General features: G+C 45.0%; 1 protein-coding gene across 1 annotated transcript; it reads left to right on the top strand.

The window, feature by feature from the left end:
* The first annotated feature begins 898 nt into the window (after positions 1 to 898).
* On the top strand, positions 899 to 26,778 carry LOC122388191. The gene is made up of 4 exons (XM_043379048.1): positions 899 to 960; positions 21,060 to 21,258; positions 21,369 to 23,025; positions 26,774 to 26,778. Exons 1-4 carry the CDS (start codon positions 899 to 901, stop codon positions 26,776 to 26,778), a joined length of 1,923 nt encoding a protein of 640 aa, XP_043234983.1.
* Positions 26,779 to 27,609: the final 831 nt, after the last annotated feature.

The raw sequence follows: 27,609 nt of genomic DNA, 5'->3' as shown, positions 1-27,609 counted from the left end.
TGAGGCAGCACTCTGTCAGCATTGAGCCTTCAGAATGTGCCATTTGATAGACTTTCCCACATTATCTACTCTTGTGGAAAACTTTCTTAAGTCATCAAAAATGTATGCACATATGAATAATTAGAACTTAATATTCAAAGTTTTATAGAAATAAAATTTCACATTACATTATCATAAGGCTAGCTGTCCATTTCATCCAACCAATTAAATATTTATCCAGCAGAAGGGAGGTACCTCTGAGAAGGTACTGATATCTCTTATCTACACCAATATTTCAGGAAAATGACAGAGACTGAGAAGCTATTAAAACTTCAGCGTATGAAAGGGATGTTATGACTTATGTACCTTGAAAAACATCAGATGCTTTCGAACCATCTCATTCACCAGCAAACATCAATCCGGCTCCTGGCTTCTGTCAAGGAAACATTTCAAAATAAACATTTCAAAATAATACACAAACATTGACCAATACTTAAACAAGAGGGAGGACCTGGCCATGTTCATTTCAAACAACGAGCCTGATCTGATACTTTTGTGTGAGGTCATCCCAAAAGCCCAGAGCCATCCAATGCACCCTGCAACCATGGCCCTTCCAAACTATACCATGTTCCTTAACTTTGACCCTGTCAAGGATAAACTGGGACAGGGGGGCTCACGAGGCATCTGCATATTTGTCAGTGCAAAGTGGCAGGCTACAGAGGTGTCTTTCCCAGCCTGCTCTTATGAAGAACAGCTGTGGGTCATGCTACCTTTGCTAGGTGCTGACCAGCTGCTCATAGGATGTCTGTACAGAAGCCCATCCAGTGATGGGAACACCTCAACAGACAACCTAATATCTCTGCTGAAAACTGTTGTTTCCCAAAAGTTCTCCCACATAGTGATTGCGGGTGATGTGAACATGCCCCAGATCGACTGGAACGATCACTTCTCCCACGCTCCTGATGGTCACTACACCAAAAGGTTTGTTGAGGGCGTACAGGAATGCGGCCTCACCCAGCACGTAACCAAAGCCACAAGATGTCCATAAAGTTAGCGTCGTATTCGTATTCGGATTCAAATTCGAGTAATGATTTCGCTCAAAATTGGCATACAGATAGCCCATGGCACGCTGAGTTCGAAAATGGTGACCTTTTTTTCCTAGGTCAAACCGTTTGACCTTGAGAGGTCAAAATACTGCGTACCCTGTAGAATCTTTGTTTATGGTCCGATTTGAAAAATTCGACCACCAGTATGTTGGTCTCATCCAGAAGCAGTAGCACATTCAAAAAAATCCGAGGTCAAGGTCATAGGTCAAGGTCAAGGTCACTTTAAAAATAGCCGTACCCTATAAAATCTTCATTTTTGGAGCTATCGGAAAATTTCGGCCACCACTGTGTTTGTCTCATCGAGAAGCAGTAGCACATTCAAAGAAATCCGAGGTCAAGGTCATAGGTCAAGGTCAAGGTCACTTTAAACGTTAATTTTAGTCCCCGTACCCTGTAGAATCTTTGTTTATGGTCCGATTTAAAAATTTCGGCCACCACTGTGTTCGTCTCATCGAGAAGCAGTAGCACATTTGAAAAAATCCGAGGTCAAGGTTATAGGTCAAGGTCAAGGTCACTTTAAACGTTAATTTTAGTCCCCGTACCCTGTAGAATCTTTGTTTATGGTCCGATTTAAAAATTTCGGCCACCACTGTGTTCGTCTCATCGAGAAGCAGTAGCACATTGGAAAAAATCCGAGGTCAAGGTCATAGGTCAAGGTCAAGGTCACTTTAAACGTTAATTTTAGTCCCCGTACCCTGTAGAATCTTTGTTTATGGTCCGATTTAAAAATTTCGGCCACCACTGTGTTCGTCTCATCGAGAAGCAGTAGCACATTGGAAAAAATCCGAGGTCAAGGTCATAGGTCAAGGTCAAGGTCACTTTAAACGTTAATTTTAGTCCCCGTACCCTGTAGAATCTTTGTTTATGGTCCGATTTGAAAATTTCGGCCACCACTGTGTTCGTCTCATCGAGAAGCAGTAGCACATTTGAAAAAATTCAAGGTCAAGGTCATAGGTCAAGGTCAAGGTCACTTTAAACGTTAATTTTAGTCCCCGTACCCTGTAGAATCTTTGTTTATCGTCTGATCTGAAAATTTCGGCCACCACTGTGTTCGTCTCAACGAGAAGCAGTAGCACATTCGAAAAAATCCGAGGTCAAGGTCATAGGTCAAGGTCAAGGTCACTTTAAACGTTAATTTTAGTCCCCGTACCCTGTAGAATCTTTGTTTATGGTCCGATTTGAAAATTTCGGCCACCACTGTGTTTGTCTCATCGAGAAGCAGTAGCGCATTCGAAAAAATCCGAGGTCAAGGTCATAGGTCAAGGTCAAGGTCACTTTAAACGTTAATTTTAGTCCCCGTACCCTGTAGAATCTTTGTTTATCGTCCGATCTGAAAATTTCGGCCACCACTGTGTTTGTCTCATCGAGAAGCAGTAGCACATTTGAAAAAATCCGAGGTCAAGGTCATAGGTCAAGGTCAAGGTCACTTTAAACGTTAATTTTAGTCCCCGTACCCTGTAGAATCTTTGTTTATGGTCCGATTGAAAAATTTCGGCCACCACTGTGTTCGTCTCATCGAGAAGCAGTAGCACATTCGAAAAAATCCGAGGTCAAGGTCATAGGTCAAGGTCAAGGACACTTTAAACATTAATTTTAGTCCCCGTACCCTGTAGAATCTTTGTTTATCGTCCGATCTGAAAATTTCGGCCACCACTGTGTTCGTCTCAACGAGAAGCAGTAGCACATTTGAAAAAATCCGAGGTCAAGGTCATAGGTCAAGGTCAAGGTCACTTTAAACGTTAATTTTAGTCCCCGTACCCTGTAGAATCTTTGTTTATGGTCCGATTTGAAAATTTCGGCCACCACTGTGTTCGTCTCATCGAGAAGCAGTAGCACATGTGAAAAAATCCGAGGTCAAGTTCATAGGTCAAGGTCAAGGTCACTTTAAACGTTAATTTTAGTCCCGGTACCCTGTAGAATCTTTGTTTATCGTCCGATCTGAAAATTTCGGCCACCACTGTGTTCGTCTCATCGAGAAGCAGTAGCACATTGGAAAAAATCCGAGGTCAAGGTCATAGGTCAAGGTCAAGGTCACTTTAAACGTTAATTTTAGTCCCCGTACCCTGTAGAATCTTTGTTTATGGTCCGATTTGAAAATTTCGGCCACCACTGTGTTCGTCTCATCGAGAAGCAGTAGCACATTTGAAAAAATTCAAGGTCAAGGTCATAGGTCAAGGTCAAGGTCACTTTAAACGTTAATTTTAGTCCCCGTACCCTGTAGAATCTTTGTTTATCGTCCGATCTGAAAATTTCGGCCACCACTGTGTTTGTCTCATCGAGAAGCAGTAGCACATTTGAAAAAATCCGAGGTCAAGGTCATAGATCAAGGTCAAGGTCACTTTAAACGTTAATTTTAGTCCCCGTACCCTGTAGAATCTTTGTTTATGGTCCGATTTAAAAATTTCGGCCACCACTGTGTTCGTCTCATCGAGAAGCAGTAGCGCATTTGAAAAAATCCGAGGTCAAGGTCATAGGTCAAGGTCAAGGTCACTTTAAACGTTAATTTTAGTCCCCGTACCCTGTAGAATCTTTGTTTATCGTCTGATCTGAAAATTTCGGCCACCACTGTGTTCGTCTCAACGAGAAGCAGTAGCACATTCGAAAAAATCCGAGGTCAAGGTCATAGGTCAAGGTCAAGGTCACTTTAAACGTTAATTTTAGCCCCGTACCCTGTAGAATCTTTGTTTATGGTCCTATTTGAAAATTTTGGCCACCACTGTGTTCGTCTCATCAAGAAGCAGTAGCACATTTGAAAAAATCCGAGGTCAAGGTCATAGGTCAAGGTCAAGGTCACTTTAAACGTTAATTTTAGTCCCCGTACCCTGTAGAATCTTTGTTTATCGTCCGATCTGAAAATTTCGGCCACCACTGTGTTCGTCTCATCGAGAAGCAGTAGCACATTTGAAAAAATCCGAGGTCAAGGTCATAGGTCAAGGTCAAGGTCACTTTAAACGTTAATTTTAGTCCCCGTACCCTGTAGAATCTTTGTTTATTTTCCGATTTAAAAATTTCGGCCACCACTGTGTTCGTCTCATCGAGAAGCAGTAGCACATTCGAAAAAATCCGAGGTCAAGGTCATAGGTCAAGGTCAAGGTCACTTTAAACGTTAATTTTAGTCCCCGTACCCTGTAGAATCTTTGTTTATCGTCCGATCTGAAAATTTCGGCCACCACTGTGTTTGTCTCATCGAGAATCAGTAGCACATTTGAAAAAATCCGAGGTCAAAGTCATAGGTCAAGGTCAAGGTCACTTTAAACGTTAATTTTAGTCCCCGTACCCTGTAGAATCTTTGTTTATGGTCCGATTTAAAATTTCGGCCACCACTGTGTTCGTCTCATCGAGAAGCAGTAGCACATTCGAAAAAATCCGAGGTCAAGGTCATAGGTCAAGGTCAAGGACACTTTAAACATTAATTTTAGTCCCCGTACCCTGTAGAATCTTTGTTTATCGTCCGATCTGAAAATTTCGGCCACCACTGTGTTCGTCTCAACGAGAAGCAGTAGCACATTTGAAAAAATCCGAGGTCAACGTCATAGGTCAAGGTCAAGGTCACTTTAAACGTTAATTTTAGTCCCCGTACCCTGTAGAATCTTTGTTTATGGTCCGATTTGAAAATTTCGGCCACCACTGTGTTCGTCTCATCAAGAAGCAGTAGCACATTTGAAAAAATCCGAGGTCAAGGTCATAGGTCAAGGTCAAGGTCACTTTAAACGTTAATTTTAGTCCCCGTACCCTGTAGAATCTTTGTTTATTGTCCGATCTGAAAATTTCGGCCACCACTGTGTTCGTCTCATCGAGAAGCAGTAGCACATTGGAAAAAATCCGAGGTCAAGGTCATAGGTCAAGGTCAAGGTCACTTTAAACGTTAATTTTAGTCCCCGTACCCTGTAGAATCTTTGTTTATGGTCCGATTTGAAAATTTCGGCCACCACTGTGTTCGTCTCATCGAGAAGCAGTAGCACATTTGAAAAAATCAGAGGTCAAGGTCATAGGTCAAGGTCAAGGTCACTTTAAACGTTAATTTTAGTCCCCGTACCCTGTAGAATCTTTGTTTATGGTCCGATTTAAAAATTTCGGCCACCACTGTGTTCGTCTCATCGAGAAGCAGTAGCACATTCGAAAAAATCCGAGGTCAAGGTCATAGGTCAAGGTCAAGGTCACTTTAAACGTTACTTTTAGTCCCCGTACCCTGTAGAATCTTTGTTTATGGTCCGATTTGAAAATTTCGGCCACCACTGTGTTCGTCTCATCGAGAAGCAGTAGCATATTTGAAAAAATTAGAGGTCAAGCTCATAGGTCAAGGTCAAGGTCACTTTAAACGTTAATTTTAGTCCCCGTACCCTGTAGAATCTTTGTTTATGGTCCGATTTAAAAATTTCGGCCACCACTGTGTTCGTCTCATCGAGAAGCAGTAGCACATTTAAAAAAATCCGAGGTCAAGGTCATAGGTCAAGGTCAAGGTCACTTTAAACGTTAATTTTAGTCCCCGTACCCTGTAGAATCTTTGTTTATCGTCCGATCTGAAAATTTCGGCCACCACTGTGTTCGTCTCATCAAGAAGCAGTAGCACATTTGAAAAAATCCGAGGTCAAGGTCATAGGTCAAGGTCAAGGTCACTTTAAACGTTAATTTTAGTCCCCGTACCCTGTAGAATCTTTGTTTATGGTCCGATTTGAAAATTTCGGCCACCACTGTAATCGTCTCATCGAGAAGCAGTAGCACATTTGAAAAAAATCCGAGGTCAAGGTCATAGGTCAAGGTCAAGGTCACTTTAAACGTTAATTTTAGTCCCCGTACCCTGTAGAATCTTTGTTTATCGTCCGATCTGAAAATTTCGGCCACCACTGTGTTTGTCTCATCGAGAAGCAGTAGCACATTCGAAAAAATCCGAGGTGAAGGTCATAGGTCAAGGTCAAGGTCACTTTAAACGTTAATTTTAGTCCCCGTACCCTGTAGAATCTTTGTTTATGGTCCGATTTGAAAATTTCGGCCACCACTGTGTTCGTCTCATCGAGAAGCAGTAGCACATTTGAAAAAATCCGAGGTCAAGGTCATAGGTCAAGGTCAAGGTCACTTTAAACGTTAATTTTAATCCCCGTACCCTGTAGAATCTTTGTTTATGGTCCGATTTAAAAATTTCGGCCACCACTGTGTTCGTCTCATCGAGAAGCAGTAGCACATTCGAAAAAATCCGAGGTCAATGTCATAGGTCAAGGTCAAGGTCACTTTAAACGTTAATTTTAGTCCCCGTACCCTGTAGAATCTTTGTTTATGGTCCGATCTGAAAATTTCGGCCACCACTGTGTTTGTCTCATCGAGAAGCAGTAGCACATTCGAAAAAATCCGAGGTCAAGGTCATAGGTCAAGGTCAAGGTCACTTTAAACGTTAATTTTAGTCCCCGTACCCTGTAGAATCTTTGTTTATGGTCCGATTTGAAAATTGCGGCCACCACTGTGTTCGTCTCATCGAGAAGCAGTAGCACATTTGAAAAAATCCGAGGTCAAGGTCATAGGTCAAGGTCAAGGTCACTTTAAACGTTAATTTTAGTCCCCGTACCCTGTAGAATCTTTGTTTATGGTCCGATTTAAAAATTTCGGCCACCACTGTGTTCGTCTCATCGAGAAGCAGTAGCACATTCGAAAAAATCCGAGGTCAAGGTCATAGGTCAAGGTCAAGGTCACTTTAAACGTTAATTTTAGTCCCCGTACCCTGTAGAATCTTTGTTTATGGTCCGATCTGAAAATTTCGGCCACCACTGTGTTTGTCTCATCGAGAAGCAGTAGCACATTCGAAAAAATCCGAGGTCAAGGTCATAGGTCAAGGTCAAGGTCACTTTAAACGTTAATTTTAGTCCCCGTACCCTGTAGAATCTTTGTTTATGGTCCGATTTGAAAGTTTCGGCCACCACTGTGTTCGTCTCATCGAGAAGCAGTAGCACATTTGAAAAAATCCGAGGTCAAGGTCATAGGTCAAGGTCAAGTTCACTTTAAACGTTAATTTTAGTCCCCGTACCCTGTAGAATCTTTGTTTATGGTCCGATTTAAAAATTTCGGCCACCACTGTGTTCGTCTCATCGAGAAGCAGTAGCACATTCGAAAAAATCCGAGGTCAAGGTCATAGGTCAAGGTCAAGGTCACTTTAAACGTTAATTTTAGTCCCCGTACCCTGTAGAATCTTTGTTTATCGTCCGATCTGAAAATTTCGGCCACCACTGTGTTTGTCTCATCGAGAAGCAATAGCACATTTGAAAAAATCCGAGGTCAAGGTCATAGGTCAAGGTCAAGGTCACTTTAAACGTTAAATTTAGTCCCCGTACCCTGTAGAATCTTTGTTTATGGTCCGATTAAAAAATTTCGGCCACCACTGTGTTCGTCTCATCGAGAAGCAGTAGCACATTCGAAAAAATCCGAGGTCAAGGTCAAGGTCACTTTAAACGTTAATTTTAGTCCCCGTACCCTGTAGAATCTTTGTTTATCGTCCGATCTGAAAATTTCGGCCACCACTGTGTTCGTCTCATCGAGAAGCAGTAGCACATTCGAAAAAATCCGAGGTCAAGGTCATAGGTCAAGGTCAAGGTCACTTTAAACGTTAATTTTAGTCCCCGTACCCTGTAGAATCTTTGTTTATGGTCCGATTTGAAAATTTCGGCCACCACTGTGTTCGTCTCATCGAGAAGCAGTAGCACATTTGAAAAAATCCGAGGTCAAGGTCATAGGTCAAGGTCAAGGTCACTTTAAACGTTAAAATTCGGATTCAAATTCGAGTAATGATTTCGCTCAAAATTGGCATACAGATAGCCAATGGCACGCTGAGTTCAAAAATGGTCACCTTTTTTTCCTAGTTCAAACCGTTTGACCTTGAGAGGTCAAAATACTGCGTACCCTGTAGAGTCTTTGTTTATGGTCCGATTTGAAAAATTCGACCACCAGTGTGTTCGTCTCATCGAGAAGCAGTAGCACATTTAAAAAAATCCGAGGTCAAGGTCATAGGTCAAGGTCAAGGTCACTTTAAAAATCGCCATACCCTATAAAATCTTCATTTTTGGAGCTATCGGAAAATTTCGGCCACCACTGTGTTCGACTCATCGAGAAGCAGTAGCACATTTGAAAAATCCGAGGTCAAGGTCATAGGTCAAGGTCAAGGTCACTTTAAACGTTAATTTTAGTCCCCGTACCCTGTAGAATCTTTGTTTATCGTCCGATCTGAAAATTTCGGCCACCACTGTGTTCGTCTCATCGAGAAGCAGTAGCACAATCGAAAAAATCCGAGGTCAAGGTCATAGGTCAAGGTCAAGGTCACTTTAAACGTTAATTTTAGTCCCCGTACCCTGTAGAATCTTTGTTTATGGTCCGATTTGAAAATTTCGGCCACCACTGTGTTCGTCTCATCGAGAAGCAGTAGCATATTCGAAAAAATCCGAGGTCAAGGTCATAGGTCAAGGTCAAGGTCACTTTAAACGTTAAAATTCGGATTCAAATTCGAGTAATGATTTTGCTCAAAATTGGCATACAGATAGCCCATGGCACGCTGAGTTCAAAAATGGTCACCTTTTTTTCCTAGGTCAATTAGTTTGACCTTGAGAGGTCAAAATACTGCGTACCCTGTAGAGTCTTTGTTTATGGTCCGATTTGAAAAATTCGACCATCAGTGTGTTTGTCTCATCGAGAAGCAAAAGCACATTTAAAAAAATCCGAGGTCAAGGTCATAGGTCAAGGTCAAGGTCACTTTAAAAATCGCCGTACCCTATAAAATCTTCATTTTTGGAGCTATCGGAAAATTTCGGCCACCACTGTGTTTGTCTCATCGAGAAGCAGTAGCACATTTGAAAAAATCCGAGGACAAGGTCATAGGTCAAGGTCAAGGTCACTTTAAACGTTAATTTTAGTCCCCGTACCCTATAAAATCTTCATTTTTGGAGCTATCGGAAAATTTCGGCCATCACTGTGTTCGTCTCATCGAGAAGCAGTAGCACATTCGAAAAAATCCGAGGTCAAGGTCATAGATCAAGGTCAAGGTCACTTTAAACGTTAATTTTAGTCCCCGTACCCTGTAGAATCTTTGTTTATGGTCCGATTTGAAAATTTCGGCCACCACTGTGTTCGTCTCATCGAGAAGCAGTAGCACATTCGAAAAAATCCGAGGTCAAGGTCATAGGTCAAGGTCAAGGTCACTTTAAACTTTAATTTTAGTCCCCGTACCCTGTAGAATCTTTGTTTATGGTCCGATTTAAAAATTTCGGCCACCACTGTGTTCGTCTCATCGAGACGCAGTAGCACATTCGAAAAAATCCGAGGTCAAGGTCATAGGTCAAGGTCAAGGTCACTTTAAACGTTAATTTTAGTCCCCGTACCCTGTAGAATCTTTGTTTATGGTCCGATTAAAAAATTTCGGCCACCACTGTGTTCGTCTCATCGAGAAGCAGTAGCACATTCGAAAAAAATCCGAGGTCAAGGTCATAGGTCAAGGTCAAGGTCACTTTAAACGTTAATTTTAGTCCCCGTACCTATGACCTTGACCTTGACCTCGGATTTTTTCGAATGTGCTACTGCTTCTCGATGAGACAAACACAGTGGTGGCCGAAATTTTTAAATGGGACCATAAACAAAGATTCTACAGGGTACGGGGTCTAAAATTAACGTTTAAAGTGACCTTGACCTTGACCTATGGCCTTGACCTCGGATTTTTTTCGAATGTGCTACTGCTTCTCGATGAGACGAACACAGTGGTGGCCGAAATTTTCAAATCGGACCATAAACAAAGATTCTACAGGGTACGGGGACTAAAATTAACGTTTAAAGTGACCTTGACCTTGACCTATGACCTTGACCTCGGATTTTTTCAAATGTGCTACTGCTTCTCGATGAGACGAACACAGTGGTGGCCGAAATTTTCAAATCGGACCATAAACAAAGATTCTACAGGGTACGGGGACTAAAATTAACGTTTAAAGTGACCTTGACCTTGACCTATGACCTTGACCTCGGATTTTTTCGAATTGTGCTACTGCTTCTCGATGAGACGAATACAGTGGTGGCCGAAATTTTTAACTCGGACCATAAACAAAGATTCTACAGGGTACGGGGACTAAAATTAACGTTTAAAGTGACCTTGACCTTGACCTATGACCTTGACCTCGGATTTTTTCAAATGTGCTACTGCTTCTCGATGAGACGAATACAGTGGTGGCCGAAATTTTCAAATCGGACCATAAACAAAGATTCTACAGGGTACGGGGACTAAAATTAACGTTTAAAGTGACCTTGACCTTGACCTATGACCTTGACCTCGGATTTTTTCTAATGTGCTACTGCTTCTCGATGAGACGAACACAGTGGTGGCCGAAATTTTCAAATCGGACCATAAACAAAGATTCTACAGGGTACGGGGACTAAAATTAACGTTTAAAGTGACTTTGACCTTGACCTATGACCTTGACCTCGGATTTTTTCAAATGTGCTACTGCTTCTCGATTGAGACGAACACAGTGGTGGCCGAAATTTTCAAATCGGACCATAAACAAAGATTCTACAGGGTACGGGGACTAAAATTAACGTTTAAAGTGACCTTGACCTTGACCTATGACCTTGACCTCGGATTTTTTCAAATGTGCTACTGCTTCTCGATGAGACGAACACAGTGGTGGCCGAAATTTTAAATCGGACCATAAACAAAGATTCTACAGGGTACGGGGACTAAAATTAACGTTTAAAGTGACCTTGACCTTGACCTATGACCTTGACCTCGGATTTTTTTCGAATGTGCTACTGCTTCTCGATGAGACGAACACAGTGGTGGCCGAAATTTTCAAATCGGACCATAAACAAAGATTCTACAGGGTACGGGGACTAAAATTAACGTTTAAAGTGACCTTGACCTTGACCTATGACCTTGACCTCGGATTTTTTCGAATTGTGCTACTGCTTCTCGATGAGACGAACACAGTGGTGGCCGAAATTTTTAACTCGGACCATAAACAAAGATTCTACAGGGTACGGGGACTAAAATTAACGTTTAAAGTGACCTTGACCTTGACCTATGACCTTGACCTCGGATTTTTTCAATGTGCTACTGCTTCTCGATGAGACGAACACAGTGGTGGCCGAAATTTTCAAATCGGACCATAAACAAAGATTCTACAGGGTACGGGGACTAAAATTAACGTTTAAAGTGACCTTGACCTTGACCTATGACCTTGACCTCGGATTTTTCAAATGTGCTACTGCTTCTCGATGAGACGAACACAGTGGTGGCCGAAATTTTCAAATCGGACCATAAACAAAGATTCTACAGGGTACGGGGACTAAAATTAACGTTTAAAGTGACCTTGACCTTGACCTATGACCTTGACCTCGGATTTTTTCGAATGTGCTACTGCTTCTCGATGAGACGAACACAGTGGTGGCCGAAATTTTCAAATCGGACCATAAACAAAGATTCTACAGGGTACGGGGACTAAAATTAACGTTTAAAGTGACCTTGACCTTGACCTATGACCTTGACCTCGGATTTTTTCGAATGTGCTACTGCTTCTCGATGAGACGAACACAGTGGTGGCCGAAATTTTCAAATCGGACCATAAACAAAGATTCTACAGGGTACGGGGACTAAAATTAACGTTTAAAGTGACCTTGACCTTGACCTATGACCTTGACCTCGGATTTTTTCGAATGTGCTACTGCTTCTCGATGAGACGAACACAGTGGTGGCCGAAATTTTAAATCGGACCATAAACAAAGATTCTACAGGGTACGGGGACTAAAATTAACGTTTAAAGTGACCTTGACCTTGACCTATGACCTTGACCTCGGATTTTTTCAAATGTGCTACTGCTTCTCGATGAGACGAACACAGTGGTGGCCGAAATTTTCAAATCGGACCATAAACAAAGATTCTACAGGGTACGGGGACTAAAATTAACGTTTAAAGTGACCTTGACCTTGACCTATGACCTTGACCTCGGATTTTTTCGAATGTGCTACTGCTTCTCGATGAGACGAACACAGTGGTGGCCGAAATTTTCAAATCGGACCATAAACAAAGATTCTACAGGGTACGGGGACTAAAATTAACGTTTAAAGTGACCTTGACCTTGACCTATGACCTTGACCTCGGATTTTTTCAAATGTGCTACTGCTTCTCGATGAGACGAACACAGTGGTGGCCGAAATTTTCAAATCGGACCATAAACAAAGATTCTACAGGGTACGGGGACTAAAATTAACGTTTAAAGTGACCTTGACCTTGACCTATGACCTTGACCTCGGATTTTTTCAAATGTGCTACTGCTTCTCGATGAGACGAACACAGTGGTGGCCGAAATTTTCAAATCGGACCATAAACAAAGATTCTACAGGGTACGGGGACTAAAATTAACGTTTAAAGTGACCTTGACCTTGACCTATGACCTTGACCTCGGATTTTTTTCAAATGTGCTACTGCTTCTCGATGAGACGAACACAGTGGTGGCCGAAATTTTCAAATCGGACCATAAACAAAGATTCTACAGGGTACGGGGACTAAAATTAACGTTTAAAGTGACCTTGACCTTGACCTATGACCTTGACCTCGGATTTTTTCAAATGTGCTACTGCTTCTCGATGAGACGAACACAGTGGTGGCCGAAATTTTCAAATCGGACCATAAACAAAGATTCTACAGGGTACGGGGACTAAAATTAACGTTTAAAGTGACCTTGACCTTGACCTATGACCTTGACCTCGGATTTTTTCAAATGTGCTACTGCTTCTCGATGAGACGAACACAGTGGTGGCCGAAATTTTCAAATCGGACCATAAACAAAGATTCTACAGGGTACGGGGACTAAAATTAACGTTTAAAGTGACCTTGACCTTGACCTATGACCTTGACCTCGGATTTTTTCGAATGTGCTACTGCTTCTCGATGAGACGAACACAGTGGTGGCCGAAATTTTCAAATCGGACCATAAACAAAGATTCTACAGGGTACGGGGACTAAAATTAACGTTTAAAGTGACCTTGACCTTGACCTATGACCTTGACCTCGGATTTTTTCGAATGTGCTACTGCTTCTCGATGAGACGAACACAGTGGTGGCCGAAATTTTTAAATCGGACCATAAACAAAGATTCTACAGGGTACGGGGACTAAAATTAACGTTTAAAGTGACCTTGACCTTGACCTATGACCTTGACCTCGGATTTTTTCAAATGTGCTACTGCTTCTCGATGAGACGAACACAGTGGTGGCCGAAATTTTCAAATCGGACCATAAACAAAGATTCTACAGGGTACGGGGACTAAAATTAACGTTTAAAGTGACCTTGACCTTGACCTATGACCTTGACCTCGGATTTTTTCGAATGTGCTACTGCTTCTCGATGAGACGAACACAGTGGTGGCCGAAATTTTCAAATCGGACCATAAACAAAGATTCTACAGGGTACGGGGACTAAAATTAACGTTTAAAGTGACCTTGACCTTGACCTATGACCTTGACCTCGGATTTTTTCGAATGTGCTACTGCTTCTCGATGAGACGAATACAGTGGTGGCCGAAATTTTTAAATCGGACCATAAACAAAGATTCTACAGGGTACGGGGACTAAAATTAACGTTTAAAGTGACCTTGACCTTGACCTATGACCTTGACCTCGGATTTTTTCAAATGTGCTACTGCTTCTCGATGAGACGAACACAGTGGTGGCCGAAATTTTCAAATCGGACCATAAACAAAGATTCTACAGGGTACGGGGACTAAAATTAACGTTTAAAGTGACCTTGACCTTGAACCTATGACCTTGACCTCGGATTTTTTCAAATGTGCTACTGCTTCTCGATGAGACGAACACAGTGGTGGCCGAAATTTTCAAATCGGACCATAAACAAAGATTCTACAGGGTACGGGGACTAAAATTAACGTTTAAAGTGACCTTGACCTTGACCTATGACCTTGACCTCGGATTTTTTCAAATGTGCTACTGCTTCTCGATGAGACGAACACAGTGGTGGCCGAAATTTTCAAATCAGACCATAAACAAAGATTCTACAGGGTACGGGGACTAAAATTAACGTTTAAAGTGACCTTGACCTTGACCTATGACCTTGACCTCGGATTTTTTCAAATGTGCTACTGCTTCTCGATGAGACGAACACAGTGGTGGCCGAAATTTTAAAATCGGACCATAAACAAAGATTCTACAGGGTACGGGGACTAAAATTAACGTTTAAAGTGACCTTGACCTTGACCTATGACCTTGACCTCGGATTTTTTCAAATGTGCTACTGCTTCTCGATGAGACGAACTACAGTGGTGGCCGAAATTTTCAAATCGGACCATAAACAAAGATTCTACAGGGTACGGGGACTAAAATTAACGTTTAAAGTGACCTTGACCTTGACCTATGACCTTGACCTCGGATTTTTTCAAATGTGCTACTGCTTCTCGATGAGACGAACACAGTGGTGGCCGAAATTTTCAAATCGGACCATAAACAAAGATTCTACAGGGTACGGGGACTAAAATTAACGTTTAAAGTGACCTTGACCTTGACCTATGACCTTGACCTCGGATTTTTTCAAATGTGCTACTGCTTCTCGATGAGACGAACACAGTGGTGGCCGAAATTTTCAAATCGGACCATAAACAAAGATTCTACAGGGTACGGGGACTAAAATTAACGTTTAAAGTGACCTTGACCTTGACCTATGACCTTGACCTCGGATTTTTTCGAATGTGCTACTGCTTCTCGATGAGACGAACACAGTGGTGGCCGAAATTTTCAAATCGGACCATAAACAAAGATTCTACAGGGTACGGGGACTAAAATTAACGTTTAAAGTGACCTTGACCTTGACCTATGACCTTGACCTCGGATTTTTTCGAATTGTGCTACTGCTTCTCGATGAGACGAACACAGTGGTGGCCGAAATTTTTAAATCGGACCATAAACAAAGATTCTACAGGGTACGGGGACTAAAATTAACGTTTAAAGTGACCTTGACCTTGACCTATGACCTTGACCTCGGATTTTTTCAAATGTGCTACTGCTTCTCGATGAGACGAACACAGTGGTGGCCGAAATTTTCAAATCGGACCATAAACAAAGATTCTACAGGGTACGGGGACTAAAATTAACGTTTAAAGTGACCTTGACCTTGACCTATGACCTTGACCTCGGATTTTTTTCAAATGTGCTACTGCTTCTCGATGAGACGAACACAGTGGTGGCCGAAATTTTCAAATCGGACCATAAACAAAGATTCTACAGGGTACGGGGACTAAAATTAACGTTTAAAGTGACCTTGACCTTGACCTATGACCTTGACCTCGGATTTTTTCGAATGTGCTACTGCTTCTCGATGAGACGAACACAGTGGTGGCCGAAATTTTCAAATCGGACCATAAACAAAGATTCTACAGGGTACGGGGACTAAAATTAACGTTTAAAGTGACCTTGACCTTGACCTATGACCTTGACCTCGGATTTTTTCAAATGTGCTACTGCTTCTCGATGAGACGAACACAGTGGTGGCCGAAATTTTCAAATCGGACCATAAACAAAGATTCTACAGGGTACGGGGACTAAAATTAACGTTTAAAGTGACCTTGACCTTGACCTATGACCTTGACCTCGGATTTTTTCAAATGTGCTACTGCTTCTCGATGAGACGAACACAGTGGTGGCCGAAATTTTCAAATCGGACCATAAACAAAGATTCTACAGGGTACGGGGACTAAAATTAACGTTTAAAGTGACCTTGACCTTGACCTATGACCTTGACCTCGGATTTTTTCGAATGTGCTACTGCTTCTCGATGAGACGAACACAGTGGTGGCCGAAATTTTCAAATCGGACCATAAACAAAGATTCTACAGGGTACGGGGACTAAAATTAACGTTTAAAGTGACCTTGACCTTGACCTATGACCTTGACCTCGGATTTTTTCGAATTGTGCTACTGCTTCTCGATGAGACGAATACAGTGGTGGCCGAAATTTTTAACTCGGACCATAAACAAAGATTCTACAGGGTACGGGGACTAAAATTAACGTTTAAAGTGACCTTGACCTTGACCTATGACCTTGACCTCGGATTTTTTCAAATGTGCTACTGCTTCTCGATGAGACGAACACAGTGGTGGCCGAAATTTTCAAATCGGACCATAAACAAAGATTCTACAGGGTACGGGGACTAAAATTAACGTTTAAAGTGACCTTGACCTTGACCTATGACCTTAACCTCGGATTTTTTCAAATGTGCTACTGCTTCTCGGTGAGACGAACACAGTGGTGGCCGAAATTTTCAAATCGGACCATAAACAAAGATTCTACAGGGTACGGGGACTAAAATTAACGTTTAAAGTGACCTTGACCTTGACCTATGACCTTGACCTCGGATTTTTTTCAAATGTGCTACTGCTTCTCGATGAGACGAACACAGTGGTGGCCAAAATTTTCAAATCGGACCATAAACAAAGATTCTACAGGGTACGGGGACTAAAATTAACGTTTAAAGTGTTTTGACCTTGACCTATGACCTTGACCTCGGATTTTTTCAAATGTGCTACTGCTTCTTGATGAGACGAACACAGTGGTGGCCGAAATTTTCAAATCGGACCATAAACAAAGATTCTACAGGGTACGGGGACTAAAATTAACGTTTAAAGTGACCTTGACCTTGACCTATGACCTTGACCTCGGATTTTTTCGAATGTGCTACTGCTTCTCGATGAGACAAACACAGTGGTAGCCGAAATTTTCAAATCGGACCATAAACAAAGATTCTACAGGGTACGGGGACTAAAATTAACGTTTAAAGTGGCCTTGACCTTGACCTATGACCTTGACCTCGGATTTTTTCGAATGTGCTACTGCTTCTCGATGAGACGAACACAGTGGTGGCCGAAATTTTAAATCGGACCATAAACAAAGATTCTACAGGGTACGGGGACTAAAATTAACGTTTAAAGTGACCTTGACCTTGACCTATGACCTTGACCTCGGATTTTTTCAAATGTGCTACTGCTTCTCGATGAGACGAACACAGTGGTGGCCGAAATTTTCAAATCGGACCATAAACAAAGATTCTAAAGGGTACGGGGACTAAAGTTAACGTTTAAAGTGACCTTGACCTTGACCTATGACCTTGACCTCGGATTTTTTTCAAATGTGCTACTGCTTCTCGATGAGACGAACACAGTGGTGGCCGAAATTTTCAAATCGGACCATAAACAAAGATTCTACAGGGTACGGGGACTAAAATTAACGTTTAAAGTGACTTTGACCTTGACCTATGACCTTGACCTCGGATTTTTTCAAATGTGCTACTGCTTCTTGATGAGACGAACACAGTGGTGGCCGAAATTTTCAAATCGGACCATAAACAAAGATTCTACAGGGTACGGGGACTAAAATAACGTTTAAAGTGACCTTGACCTTGACCTATGACCTTGACCTCGGATTTCTTCAAATATGCTACTGCTTCTCGATGAGACGAACACAGTGGTGGCCGAAATTTTAAATCGGACCATAAACAAAGATTCTACAGGGTACGGGGACTAAAATTAACGTTTAAAGTGACCTTGACCTTGACCTATGACCTTGACCTCGGATTTTTTCAAATGTGCTACTGCTTCTCGATGAGACGAACACAGTGGTGGCCGAAATTTTCAAATCGGACCATAAACAAAGATTCTACAGGGTACGGGGACTAAAATTAACGTTTAAAGTGACCTTGACCTTGACCTATGACCTTGACCTCGGATTTCTTCGAATGTGCTACTGCTTCTCGATGAGACGAACACAGTAGTGGCCGAAATTTTCCGATAGCTCCAAAAATGAAGATTTTATAGGGTACGGCGATTTTTAAAGTGACCTTGACCTTGACCTATGACCTTGACCTCGGATTTTTTTTAATGTGCTTCTGCTTCTGGATGAGACCAACACACTGGTGGTCGAATTTTTAAATCGGACCATAAACAAAGATTCTACAGGGTACGCAGTATTTTGGACTCTCAAGGTCACGGTTTGACCTAGGAAAAAAAGGTCACCATTTTCGAACTCAGCGTGCCATGGGCTATCTGTATGCCAATTTTTAGCGAAAGCATTACTCGAATTTGAATCCGAATACGATACGACGCTAACTTTATGGACATCGGGGGCCGTGCTTCTCTGCGGTGGAAATCGGCCACGTCGCACGGATTGCCCCCGATCCGAACACCTCGGGAAGAGTCAGCAACAGCCAGCACCAGGACGCGGCGGTCGGCCGGCCCTGCACGCGAGCATATTTACGTCTGACAACGAGTTGCGGCGAAAGTGCTGATTTTGCCGCAGTTTTAGGAGCCGGTTATTAGGCTGGATTTTTGGGTTACTTTTTCGTTCTGATTCCTGTATTTCATGGGTTTTGGCTTTTGAATATTTAAGTTCTTTCAGAGAATATTAATTGCCTTACAGATTTTGTGAAAATGTTTCAGTTTTTATGAGCCGACCGCTAGAGTCCTAAAACAATACTCAGCACTACAATTATTGTAAACAAACAAATGGAGCACCACTTGGCTCCGTTCTGCTCCGTTCCAAGGCCCTTTTAAGCTTATCTGATGGTTTTCGAACTCTTGTATGTCGTTTTGTTGTAAGTTTGAATCTCTTGTGACTGAATTATATCATATTAAAGAAGGATGTTGACTGAAAACAATCCCAAGTTGAAGTATACAGGAGGCTAAGAGTCCTGAGTTGTTTTCTGACTAATATCAATATCAGGTTGAAGTTAGGAAATGTTGGTTGATAAACGCAAGTTGATCTGGCTCACTTATCAGCAAGAAAAGTAAAATTAAAGAGCTTATTGGCCGAAAACAAGCTATATATTGCAGGAGATCAATACTGAAGAGCACGCGCAGTATCAAGCCAGAAAATGATGAACGCGTGAGATGTATTGTTATGAAATTGAAATATTACTTACAGCAGCAAGATCAATGAGTGCTAACAGTCAAGTGAAAAAATCTAGAAGGAACAAACCTGGGCAGCTTTACTTTGCTATGCAGATGGTAATGTGCATTACTCAGTGTCTGGCAAATGAAACATGCGATCATTCTATTGCTACTGGAAGAGAAAGCTTGGATCACTAAATCAGCTTTATAATGTTTAATTTGATGTTCATCATTACTTTGCATTTCTTGAAAAAGGATTTAAGTAAAATTGTCAATGTGACAATCCATGCAATGATGTGATCATATCATGTGTTCCGTGATGGTGATTATTGGTCTAATACAAAAGCAAAGCTGTCAGCATTTCTTTCTGTGGATGGCCAGAAGGGACTCAGAACTTGAGAAGTATTAGTTTTCTTCACAGGGCTGGGATAAAAGTACTGCCAGGGTAATCTTCCAGAAAGGAACTTTATTTTGACTTGGTATGAGATGTAGGCAAGTGGTAGGTGCTCAGTACCTATAGTTAGTAGTTATGTAGGTTAGTTGCGTTAGCTAATATTAGGTCATGTTAGTTTTTTTAATTTGCCAAGTGTCCATAAAAATGTGACCTGATCAATTCTTACCTGACTAACCTGACCTAACCTCAATCATCACACTTATTTGCAACTTACCCAAGACCTGCATAGCATTAGCACCCAGTTATAGGTACTAGGTACTCACCCTAACTCAATCTTACCTGCTAACCTTCAACTTGATAACAGTTAGCTCCCTTGCCAAACCACATCCAGGGAAACAGCCAAATGAGGAACTGGCTCATTGGGTGGCTGGTGTGAGTCTGTGCATTTTAAGTGTTTCTTCTCTGAGCTGCTCTGCACTGCTGTATGCTAGATGCTCAGAAAAATGTGGGAAGTGATAACTAAGCTAGTTTAGTGCTTTGTTCATGCTTGAGACATCAACAAGTGCAAATCCTGCGGGGTACGGCTATGAGCTAGGTGAGTATGTTATTTGAATATGCTGTTTGACTGTAGTAAATATACAAACAATCACAGGGTCACAGTTATATTCAATCTCCACATAAACATACAACAAAACACCCATAGCCTCACTCCGAGCACACAACAAATAACTTAAGCCTTTGCAAGCACAAAAATGTTTTGATTTACAGGATAGGTATACAAATATCCTCTGTCTTTGGGGATCTTGCTGCAAAGTTTGAGTTGAAGTAAGATGACTAAACTTCAGGTATGATTAACTTTTTCTTCTTAGCCTGCTTACGTACGAGAAACACTAAATGCTTGGTTGATCAACGCCTTGAAAATTTAATGATCCATCTTCAATTCGACATGAATTGGCACAAAGAAAATAGTTCCCACTTCTCTCTCCTCTTGGAATACACAAAGCAAAATATTTAATAACTTCTTCTTCTTAGTGGAGGGACATGGACAAGAGCAATTATCATAGCTCAAGCTTCCCTTCAGTTAACCTCTGGCAGTTGGCACTGATCACACCGATATTCACACGGACACCTTTGATCCAAGATAAATTGAAATGTGTAATCTGTCTAGTCAATCATGGAAGGAACGGATGAACTTGAGGTCAATATGATATTTTGCGATATACATCATCTTCACCTTGGAACTTTTTTGCAGGTTCGCTTCATATTTTGTAACAAACGCGCAAAAACTGCAATAAAACAGCACTATATTCTGGACAAAATACAATGAAAGTAAAAACTTAGCTCTGATGGTATTCATTCTCGGCCAAAATCTAATTACAAAATATTTATAGTAAGAACTAAATGTCGGCTAAAAACAACGCACGTTTTAAAAAAGAATCATTCCAATGACGGTCCATTATTGCGGTCCTGAAATCGCCACTATTTCCGGCCTCTCCAACGCAACTCGTTGTCCAGACGTAAATATGCTGCACGCGAGGGTGGACTCCCCGCCCTGCAATGCTACGGCTGTGGAGTGTGGGGGTACATCGCTGCCCGTTGCCCAAACGGCGAGCGAGGGGAGGCGCCTGCGCCGGCCTCCTCTCGGGACTGAGCTACCTCACCGGCGCGCTCCCAACCAGGGAGCTGGAGATCGGAGGGTCGCGGTGTCGACGTGTGGCACTGATCGACTCTGGGTGCACTCGGACCCTAGTGCACGAGTCGGTGTGCCACCAGTGGCGGAGGAGCGCGGCAGAGGTGATCACAGTGAACGGCCAGCGGCTGCAGTGCGAGGGCGCCGCTGAAGTTCGGCTCGCGGTGCCGGGCTGCCGCGCAGTGGAGGTGAGCGCCCTTGTTATAAGGAAAGGCCCCTCGGGTTTGCGGTGATCGTGGGAATGGACGCTATCCGGTCGCTGGGGGGAGTGACCGTGCGCTCGCCCTCTGACGTGCAGTTCGGATGCGAGTTATTCGGCTCGAGCGTGAGTGATGTGCAGTTCGGACGTCGGTCGGTGGCGTGTGCTGCCACAGGCGAGGAGACGGGATTGAGAATCGAGAAGGAAGACTTTGTGGTGACGTTCGACCCGACCCGGCGGCGGTGGGTGATGTCGTGGAAGTGGGCTGGCGGCAGAGCGCCGGGTGAGCTGGGCGGCGCGGTGGACGAGTATCCGGTGCCGGAGGAGGCACGCACCGAGTACGAAGCTGAGCTGGAGAACTGGATCAGAGACGGCTGGCTAAGTGAATATGACGAGGAAGAGCTGGGTCCGGCCATGGGCTCGATACCGCTGATGGCGGTCATGCAGCGGACAAAAGTGAGGCCTGTGATGGACTTTCGATCTCTGAACAAGCACGTGCCAGCCTTCACTGGTGACGCGGATGTTTGTGCAGAGCGGCTACGCCGGTGGCGCCAGATGGGAGCGTCCGTGGCGCTCCTGGACCTGAAAAAGGCTTTCCTTCAAGTTCACGTCGAGAAGGCCCTCTGGCCATACCAGACTGTCTGGTTCAGGGGCAGGAGATACGCGCTGACCAGGATGGGGTTCGGCATCAGCGTCGCCTCGTCGGTGATGCAGGCGGTGCTGGACTTGACCGTGGCTCAGGACCCGCGGGTTGCGGCGGCCGTCTCCACCTACGTGGACGACATCCTGGTAAACGAGGACAAACTGCCTGCCACCCAGGTCGCCGAACACCTCCAAATCTACGGGCTGGAGAGCAAAGCTCCACAGCGAGCGAGCGACGGCACCCGCATCCTCGGGCTGAGAGTCTGGGGAGAGCCCGATGGAGACTTGCGGTGGGGCCGAGACAACGATGTCAAGAACGTGCCGAAGCCGCTGACGAAGCGCAAGGTGTTTTCCATCTGCGGGCAGCTGACAAGCCATTACCCGGTGTGTGGCTGGCTCCGCCCGGCCGCGTCATTCGTCAAACGACTGGCGAATGAAACGGCGAGCCGCTGGGATGACCCCATCGAAGGGGGTCTCGTGCCGCAGCTGGTTGAGGAGCTGGTGGCCAGCGTGAACGCCGCCGACCCAGCCAGGGGGCGCTGGAACGTGAGCGGCGACACAATGACAATATACACCGACGCGAGCTCACTGGCACTCGGTGTGACTGTCGAGGTGGACGGTGAGACGGTGGAAGACGCCAGCTGGCTGCACCGGGCAGACGACGCGGCTCACATTAATCTCGCCGAACTGGACGCGGTTCTAAAGGGCGTCAACTTGGCCCTTCAGTGGCGAGTCACTGATATGGACATTGTCACAGACTCGCGCACAGTGTGGCAGTGGGTGTCAGACGCGCTCAGTGGCAGGGCGCGTCTCAGGTCCAAGGCGGCGTCAGAAATGCTCATCAGAAGACGGCTATCAACTCTCAAAGCCTTGAAGGATGAGTACGGCCTGAGCATTCGCATCAGGTGTGTGCCCTCAGCAGCCAACAAAGCCGACGCACTGACCCGGGTGCCTGGGAAGTGGCTGCGCGAGCGAGACGCTGCAGGGTCGCTCCCCGATGTGACCGCGGCGCGCAGTATCGCAGCCGCCGTGTCGGCGGACCCGGCCACCGGCGGCCGGCGACAGCTGGCCGGCAGCGCGGCAGACAGAAATCTTCCCGGCTCTGCCAGCGCCGGCCCGGCGGCGGACAGGTCGGCTGAGCCGCCGGCCGCGCCCGGCGAGACCGGAGCGGCGAGCAGCGAGACGCCGACGGCCGCCACCGCTGGCTCGGCCGCGGCGAGTCAATCTACAGGCGAGGACGGCGACTCGACACGGAGAAAGATCAGTGAGATTCACCACACGGCCGGACACCCGGGCGTCCGGAGAACATTTTATTTTGCGAGACGAGTGCTGCCGGGAGTCGCAAAGAGTCTGGTTAGGAGTGTAGTGTCTAACTGTGAACTCTGCCGTTCTATTGATCCTGCGGCTGTGAAGTGGCGGAAAGGGGACCTGAGTGTGGAACGGGTGTGGGACAGAGTGGCGATGGATGTGACCCATGTGCGGGGCAGGGCATATCTGACCTTGATAGACTGCGGCCCGAGCCGGTTCTCCATATGGCGCCCGTTGAGGCTGCAGACGAGCTCTGCAGTGGTCGAGCAGCTGACCTCAGTATTTTTGGAAAGAGGGGCGCCGAGAGAGCTGCTGGCCGACAATGACCCCGCGTTCCGCAGCCGAAGGTTTAATGCCTTTGTGACAAACTGGGCGGTACAGCTCCGCTTCCGCTGTGCGCATGTGGCGTCAGGAAACGGTGTGATCGAGAGATGCCATCGTAGCATTAAAGTGATCGCTGCTCGTAAAAACTGTACTGTAGCTGAGGCAGTATACAGATACAATGTTACCCCGCTGAATGACCAGACAGCCGACTCTGCACCGGCAAATTTGCTGTACCGATATGAGCTGCGCGTACAAGGTCTCGAAGACCAGGCGACGCCGGTGCCCCGTGTGTGCGAAACGTCTGACGGGGAGGGACGTGGCCGCTCGCTGTATCGCCCCGGGGACAGTGTGTGGGTCCGACCGCCTCGTGCTCGCTGTGACACAAGGTACGGGAGAGGAGAGGTGACTCGTGTCATCTCCGACCAGTGTGTCGAAGTGGATGGGGTGCCGAGACACGTCCGAGAACTACGCCGCCGTTCACGCTCAGAGTGCGGCACCGGTGACGCGGAGAGTGACGAGAGTGATGGTGAGCCGTTAATGCTGATTTGGCCCCGAACTGCAGGAGGGGACGAGCGTGATGGGCGCGGTGAGAGGGACGAGCGTGACCTGCCAGGTGCCGATGGGGATAATGTACATAGCGATGGCGAGGGAGACATGTTCGAGCCGCCGCGCCCGAGAATGTCTGGACGGATCCGTAGGCCGAATCTCCGCTACTCTGAGTGCTGCTGACATGTATGACTTGAAAGTCAGGGGGGAGTGTGTGATGTGTGTGTGATGTGTGAGCCATGGTTCAGCGGGCTTTGGCCCGTATAGTGTTATTTACGGGTTAGCGGGCCGTGATCCGTCTCGCGCGTCGGCTCCTACCCGTAGCGCAGCCTGGCGCAGCCGCCGCCCGCCAGGTGTGGAAGTGGGCGGGGCCTGGCCGGCAGTGGGAGTCGTGGGACGGCCGGGAGTGGATGTGCCCAAGGCTCTATAGAAAGGTAGGCTGCTCCGGCCGCGAGAAGTGGCAACATGTATCAGCGCCATCTATGGGCGGGATGCGTAGACCACACTAGCGTCATCTATGGGCAGCGGGAGAACTACTGATTCGTGACGTCACAGATCACTCTGCGCCCGTCGGCTGCAATGCAACTAACGCTAAAATGCGTTTACTCCCGGTCATTAAGCTCAGCTAGCAGCTCACATTTTCACCAGACAGATCAGTGAGGAAAAATGAACCGTTAGAATTAACATAACAATCGGTACTTGTAAACGTTCCGCCTTACCTACCTCTTAGATATAGGTAAGTTTCCACCCATCTACCGGACACAATGGGTCTGTTCCAGTCTCACTTCCTAACGCATCTAAACTCCTCCAATATTGCTTCCCTGTTCAAGTGGCAGCTCTAGCCCCTACAAAGTCAAAGAGGGCCCTGCTCCAACCTCCTCTATCTTGCTCTTGGAGTAGGTAATGCATTCGCCATAGCCCATCCGTGGCTGTTTCTCTTTCGCTATTTCAAAAGTTTATCGCAACTGGACCGTTTCTGATTCTAGATAGCATCGTAATTCACTAATGCGTACTGAATCGTGAAATGATAAATTTCATATTGTGTAATGTACACCTAATACCTATATAAAGCACTTGTAATATATAAAGCGCCTGAAGCAGCGGTACAGTACAGATGCAGAGCCGTTGCCTGGCCGTGCCAGCCAACATTTTTGTTTTTTGTTTTTATGTGCGCAGCGCTTGTATACAAACACCTTAAGAAACAGTGCTACTTAAAATACCTATCGTTAACTAGCCGTATTTCTTAAACCAAACCTCGCCGGACCTATTGGTTTTCTTCATACGCCCCGGCCGAGAGGGGAGGGGTTAGTTGTTAAGACTCGCCGTTTCGCCCCTGGTTGAGCTAGATTTTCGCGGGAAGACAAACGTATGCGCCGTTACGAGACGCACTACGCAGCGATTAGTTGCCGATTTCAAGGCCTCAGGTTAACCGGTCACATCTGAGGTCCGGTCAAGTGGCCCAAGCTAAGTGTCAGTTTTTGGCAAACAACTTCGTCAGAAATGTTCACAGAGCCGCGATTTTGACGGCATCTTGTTTGCCTGGCTCAGGCACGTCGAATGGTATACATTTTGTTCGGTCGAGCTCAACCTAAAATGTTGACTTCGGGTGAAGGTCATGTCAGAGCCCTTCAGGTCACCAAGTTGGTCGAAGGAGGTCATATCACATATCATTCGATTCGACAGGTGTTCCCGAGTCCATTGGTGGGTTTCCGTACTCCGCTACGCTAGCTCAATTTGATCAGGAGCTATTGACGAAAAACTTATGACCTTATCGACGTCATAAATGACGTCACACAAGGTCAGCAATACAAAAGTGAAGCATCGGATCGTGTGCATGAAATCACGATTCTGTGTGCTTGACATAGTTCTGGATCATTGCCGGCGCCATCCGGCGATGATCCATATTTACATAGGTATCGTATACATATTTTCCCATCGACTTATAATGGCGAGGTCACGTCATGGTGAGGACTTGACCTCAGGTGACCCTTAGGAAAAATCCAAGACATACAAGCTGTGAGACCTCTCATGGATACTAGGTCCTGTAAGTTCATCTCCCTGTGAAAGCTCCTCGGCTCTTGTGCACTGTGAGAGCGCTGCGAAGTCACGACATTGTGGGGCCGTGCAGAGGTTCACTTATGACGTCATAGACCCGAAACTGACTTGACCCGAAAATGCAGTTGGTGTCAAAAGATCCGGCTTGAAGGAAAGACCAGGTAGGCCAAGTTTTGCCTCTCTATCACCGGCGTGTTCCGAACTATCGCGATAAACCCATGGGTTTGGGGGCGGCACACGTCTCCCCCTTCGGCCGGTGAGGGTTAGATGGACGACATTGAAAACACATAGATTAAGACAATAACATAAAAATCCAACACATAGGCAAGAAGTTGCTTGTGTCTTCCGGAAACGAACATCAGTTTGATCATTGATACGGCTTGTTTTCTATTCGTGGTAACTGCGATTCGGTACCTTATTCGTTCGGCACCATGGTGTTAGCTCGACGTTCAAGACGCTCTAAATCGGACAAATGCGTTAACGAATGGAAAGTTGATGTGTAGCAGCCACGAGAACGACCTCAATTGTACCAAAATAAAGAAGAAGACCTTACGTGACTCTCAAAGTAGGAAAAAACGGGCGCACAATATTCCCCTCCATTGACTATAACACTATCGGCCTTCGGGCAGAGTGATCTGTGACGTCACCATATTAGCTCCGCCCTATTTACAGCCGTCAGCCAATCAGCGCGCCGGCCGCTGTCCAACGGCCTTGAGCCAGCCTATTGCCAGTTTTTGATAGCGGAAAAGCACGGGAGCAGACCCCCCTGGATGTGCCGCAGTTATGGTCGAGCGTTGATATATATACAATCAGTTACATTTAGTATGTGCTAGAGTGGAGACTTAGTCCTCTTCCCGATCGTGTTCCAAAATTGTTACCTTTATGCAGTAGATTAGCGTGCGTAAGGCTTTGTATATGACGCTCAAATGCGCCGTTTTCATATCAACACGGAATCATTGGCCTTGGAGAACGGCATTGGTATTAGCGCTGTTCGGCAGCCGGCTATTTTGTGTGCAGGGTATGACGCATTCCGCGAGCCGACGTCACGGGCGATGACGTCGGCTCGCGCGCGAGCCGAGCGCCAACGACAAACTAACGGGAACCCTCGGACACCCTCGGGGCATAAACCGCGGAGTAGCATATTGAGCGAGTCTTATAAGGGAAATTCATATATTTTCGTTTCTCAAATGATAATCAGGGTGTCTCTTACCTTTTTACGTATCATTTAGGCTTACCGAACACTCAGTTGCCAACTATCTGCAATTTATTCAAACGAAGGTATTTTCAGTAAATATCAATGCTATAGACCGAAATCTTTTGAATAAAAACTCCTACCAATAGAAATAAAAATAACTTATTTTATTCCAACCATTTCCTCCAAATTAACAACATAAAAACTCACTTTTACACACATCATTCATAATAAAGCATATTAACACGCCGCTTTTGACAATTGCGGCGTCGA

This window comes from Amphibalanus amphitrite, unplaced genomic scaffold (genome assembly GCF_019059575.1).
Source record: "Amphibalanus amphitrite isolate SeventyFive unplaced genomic scaffold, NRLGWU_Aamphi_draft 000313F_arrow, whole genome shotgun sequence".
NCBI classification, from domain to species: domain Eukaryota; kingdom Metazoa; phylum Arthropoda; class Thecostraca; order Balanomorpha; family Balanidae; genus Amphibalanus; species Amphibalanus amphitrite.
This window is presented reverse-complemented; position numbering and strand designations above follow the sequence as displayed.

Excerpts from the sequence above, each read along its gene's own strand:
- LOC122388191 (XM_043379048.1), top strand. The coding sequence starts at position 899 with ATGCCCCAGATCGACTGGAACGATCACTTCTCCCACGCTCCTGATGGT. Across the intron at positions 961-21,059 it reads GATGGTCACTACACCAAAAG|GGAGCTGGAGATCGGAGGGT; the intron begins GTTTGTTGAGGG and ends GCTCCCAACCAG. Across the intron at positions 21,259-21,368 it reads CGGGCTGCCGCGCAGTGGAG|TTCGGATGCGAGTTATTCGG; the intron begins GTGAGCGCCCTT and ends TCTGACGTGCAG.